At 52.0% G+C, this 4684-nt stretch overlaps 1 protein-coding gene across 1 annotated transcript; it reads right to left on the bottom strand.

Moving 5' to 3' along the window:
• Positions 1-1838: 1838 nt before the first annotated feature.
• Positions 1839-3964, bottom strand: GMORB2_0481 (Sugar (and other) transporter; the record flags this gene model as incomplete). Its single annotated transcript, XM_035462466.1, has 6 exons — positions 1839-2502; positions 2573-3079; positions 3170-3209; positions 3288-3346; positions 3457-3766; positions 3871-3964. The coding sequence occupies 6 exons, from the start codon at positions 3962-3964 to the stop codon at positions 1839-1841; spliced, it is 1674 nt and encodes a 557-aa protein (XP_035325396.1).
• Between the last annotated feature and the right edge of the window lie 720 nt (positions 3965-4684).

Below are 4684 nucleotides of genomic sequence, written 5' to 3'. Positions count from 1 at the left end.
GGGGGGGGGGGGGGGGGGGGGGGGGAGGGGGAGGAACGGTGATTAAATGAGAAAAACGAAAAAAAAAAAAGACCTGCACTCACTCTATCTTCTGAACAGAAGAAAAAGGAAATATACTCGTTGCATCCCGAAGCTGAGTTGTGATGATTAATCGGCAATATCAGGTAATACGGAAAACACGATTGCAACTGCACATGCGAGTCTTCCGTACGTTGGTAGATGCATGTATTACTAATCTGTACATACAAGATTGCTACTATATGAAGAACAAGTTTCTGCCTTTCTGCCTACCCTAGAACTGAGAACTTGTGCTTCCTGCTTGCGACAGCACACGATGACCCGTAGACGTGAATACAGTGGTCTCTGCCTACCGATACGTCCTGGGTCGACGGGTGTGTGTCTTGGTGCTCGATTGATTGAACGGAAAGGAAGGAGATCTATATATGAGGCTATTTACAGATGGGAGTGTGGCAGCAGCCAAGTGCTGCTTAGTCATGCATTCTTGGGTGTCACAGATTACCATGTTTCCCTAGTATTACTCTGCCCATATCTTTCTCTTCTCTCTCTCTTCTCTCTCTCTGGTGTACATATAGAAGTATTGTCCGTACTCCGTACAAGTAACAGAGTATCCGTACATCTGACATTCACAGAACCAACCTCTTCCCCGCCTCGACAACTCCGTCTCCCGTCATTGGTCGGACAACCTTGGCAGTAGTAATCTGTACGGATACTAATCTCAAAGATAATCCAACTCGCGCCGCCGGGGAACGTTCCCCCAGCTCTCCCCGATAAGCCAAAAAAGCAAATATCCCAACGGCTTGTATCTTGTATCTTGTATCGGGAGGACCATGCTTTTACTCGATCAAATCAGCCAATCGACAGAAATGCCTTACCTGAACTTTGTATACCACTTCCGTCCGTTAGTGCTAGCAATACGTATTCTATCCTGAGTATCCTGACTCATCAGCTACTGTATTCATACCTGTACTCTATCTACTACGGGCTTTGACTCTTCATAAATGCACGGTTAAGTAAGCACGCAATTGCCAAGAGACAAGGGGAGAGATAATTGATCAAGCAAAGTATCAAACCTATTGTTCGAACAAATCGAAATGTCCATAGCACAGCATTAGCAATATGCCCAGACACTCATAGTATCAAAGGGAAAGAAGGACGAGAAGGATAAGAGAGAGGCAACATAAAAAGAAACCCAATCCCGTGTATCAATTAGGTCTTGTGCTCATGAAAAATCCAAACTCCGGCATAAAAAAAAAAGAAATATCACCCAACATGCTTTCTTCTGCTTTTTTTTGTTCTTTAACCCCTGCCTAAAAAAGATGCCATGATACAAGAGAGAAAATTCGGCTGCGCCAGTTATGTCTATAGAAGCCGAGAGCGCCATTACAAAATTTGTATAACATGATAAAAGGTAAAAGAAAAGAAAAAACAGTAGAAGAAATCGCTTTCTTCTCTTCCAACGCCATCGCCTTCAAAAGGAAGAAGAAAAATCGAAAATGAGGAAAAAAATCTGAAAGAAAAATGGTGGGTATGTAGAAGGAAAAAGCGAGGAGAGAATTCCACAGAGTTGTGTCTCCCCTTGTTCAAGGGGGAACAATGCAATATAGCAAAGAATCGCAAGCAATGAGCAGAAAAGATGTTGGGGGATATGCTGCGCTCCCAAGTCCCGCTTCGGGGTTGGCGGTAGAGCAGAAAAGATGAACATGAAATCCAAAAAACGGAAAATGGGAATAAGAAAAAAAAGAAAGAAAAAGGTAATTGCCATCGAGGCAGCAGGGAGACAGCAGGAAAAAAGGGTTGCCTTCCTTTTTTCCACATGTCTAAACAGTGTCGTCATTGTCGTAATCGTTCAAGAGTTGCTCGTCTTCGACGGCATTTGCCGGGACCACCTCGTCGTCCTGCGGTTCCCCCTCAGTGATCTGGAGGCTCAGGTAGGCACCCACGAGCGTGACGATGCCGCTGAACCACCACGCCAGACCCGAGTAACCCGTCCGCAGACCTGCCGAGTACAGCAGTCCAGACACCACGGGGCCGAGGGTGCGGCACAGGCTGGCCGTCGAGGCGGCGATGCCGTTGATGGTGCCCAGCACCTGCTTTGAGGGGGCCGCGTTGGCAAGTAGGATGGCGTTGCTGGGGTACGCCATGGTCGAAAAGGTGCACTTCCACACCACCAGGAGGTAGATGGCCGGCATGCGCATACTCTCGGGTAGGAGAACCAGGTAGGGCGTCACAAAATACAGGACAAAGTACGACAGCGCCAGCATCCGGAACAGCCGCAGCGAGCCCAGCTTTCGCGTGACGGGGGGGACGATGGCGAAGTTGGATAGTAGCGAGTACATGCCCTGTACAGACATGATGATGCCGATCGTCTTGGTCTCGAGGCCGAATCCGTCGACAAACTTGAAGGGCAGCTGCGTCGTCGCGTGCTTCGGCGGCGCTGTGCTGAGGAAGACGGGTAGCAGCTGGTCAAACGTCATGGTGTGGCTGCGCGTGCGTTAGCAAGCACATGGTAAACCGGCCTCGTTCAGTCATTGCCCAGGAAGTTGGGACTCACAATGCCAGGATGCCGTAGGAAATAATATTCATGATGACGGGCTTAGTGAAGGTCTTGAACCCCGGAGATCCCGGCCCGTTCCTCGGCGACCCTGCCTCGACATTCTCCACGTCCGTCACCGGCGCGAGCCTGGGAGAGCTGCTGCGGCTGCTATACTCCGGCAGGAGCTCATCCTCTTCCTCGCCGTGGTGGGGGCTGACGGCGCCCTCCATCAGATTCTGCTTCTCAGGCGTGCGGCTGCGGCACGAGCAGCCTCCGAGGCTCGGCATCTTGGATGCGATGTAGTCTCCCATCTCCCTTCCGCGGTCCCGGCGGTAGCGCTGAACGGCATGCGTCTCGTCGAGAAAGAGGATCCCAACCACCACGCCGACCAAGACGACGGCGGCACTGAACAGGTTGGGCAGCAGATACGGGTACTTGTCCCAGATGGTGCCGCGGGCAAAAATACCGGGGTAGCTGATACACGGCCTCGCCAGGGCACCTCCGATCATGGGACCGATAATGGAGCTGTGGATGAGTTGTTAGCCAACAATGACAATTCCCGTGTATCTTCGCTTTCCTGCACACAGGAGGTATGCTGGATGGACATGTACTCACCCGATGCACCAAACCATAGGCATGATGGTATAGGCCCGAGCTGTGCAGCACAGTATTAGCATCCTTGCCATGGCTACGAAGGAGTGGTGCCAGCGGCACTCTGAATATGCGGACTTACGTTGCTGTTCCTTGACAGTCACGAGTTCAGCCACAGTTGTCGGCAGAACGCCCACGTTTCTAGCCTCTCGCGTCAGCGCCAAGTCCGCAAAACACGCACACACACACACACGCCGCTTCATCTCTCTTCACCACTTGTCAAGACGTGTGTCACAGAGGACTGGACATACCCATTCAGGAGACCACCAAGGGCTCGTGCAACAAGGGCAACAGGAAGGTTGGGAGCAAGGCCAAAGGCAAGAACGCTGAGGGCAGTGCCAGCCAAGCCGGTGAGGAGGACCGGTTTGCGGCCGATCCTATCACTGAGTCGTCCCCAAAGAACGCCGGTAGAAAACTCGGCCAAGGCAAAGGCAGAAGTGACCATGCCTGCATAGACGGAAATCTTACTGGAGTCGTCGGTAATGTGGAAGTCCTCAATCATGTAATAGATGTAAGGGAAGATGGACATGAAGGCAATGGGCTCGCAAATCCGGCAGCAAGCTATAAAGAAGGGGGGAAAGCAAGTTTAGTAAGACATTTTCCTTTCTCTCTCACTCATCTGAAGCCATGGCGAGGATGGCATGGACGTTGCAAAGCCTTCATACCGAGAACAAACATCTGCTTGGCGGGGAACGGGGGCGGCGAGGAGGCGGCGCCTTTGGCGCGGCCGGATCTGGGAACGGTGCCGTATGCTCTCATGTTGTCGTTGGTGCTGCTGATGTTGCCCGTCTCTTGTCGTTGGTGTTGTCGTATGAGACGAGATGAGCGATACAGCCTCTCGGTAGCCGGATGTGAGGCGCCAGGGCCCACGCTGAAGGAAGTATACTGAAGAGTAATAGTCGTAAGGTTGTCTTGAGAATGCCGAGTAGTAGGGAAGTGTGCCGTCAGTGAAGCAAAGGACTATTAGGCACGACCCGAGAGTCTGAAAGCGGTGGTTACTATGACAAGAAGAAGAAGAAGGAGAGGGTTCGAGCAGTGGTAAGATTGTCGTCCAGTTGGGAGCGGAGCGGGTGTTATAAGAAGGGAAGCTCCGAAGGAGAGAGGGACAAGTTCCAAGCCATTGGGAGCGCAGAAATCAAGTCCGGGGGTTCCCAGTAAAGGGCCGTGGGTGCGACCCATATCCCGGGGACCGCAGCCGGTACTAGGTAATGAGGCTAGGGTACAAAGTAAGGCGCGTGTGAATGAATGGCCTTGTGGGGATCGCTTGTACACGCCGAGGTGTGTGTAAAGGGGCGGTGACATAAGTGGCCTGAAAAAGACGGTGATTGATCTACCAAGCCAGGCCTGGTCGAGTCGAAATAATAGTGCCCAAGGCACCTTGGATCACCGCAGCGAGGCAAGGTTTGTTGGAACCGGTCTGTGTGTAAAGAAGGGGGAGGGGTAGGTGGATACATCTTTGTCCTCGACCAGCAGGGGGGG

The sequence above is a fragment of the Geosmithia morbida genome, assembly GCF_012550715.1.
Source record: "Geosmithia morbida isolate 1262 chromosome Unknown scaffold_0, whole genome shotgun sequence".
In the NCBI taxonomy this organism is placed as follows: domain Eukaryota; kingdom Fungi; phylum Ascomycota; class Sordariomycetes; order Hypocreales; family Bionectriaceae; genus Geosmithia; species Geosmithia morbida.
Note: the sequence above shows the minus strand (reverse complement) of the source record. Positions and strands in the feature narration are given on the sequence as shown.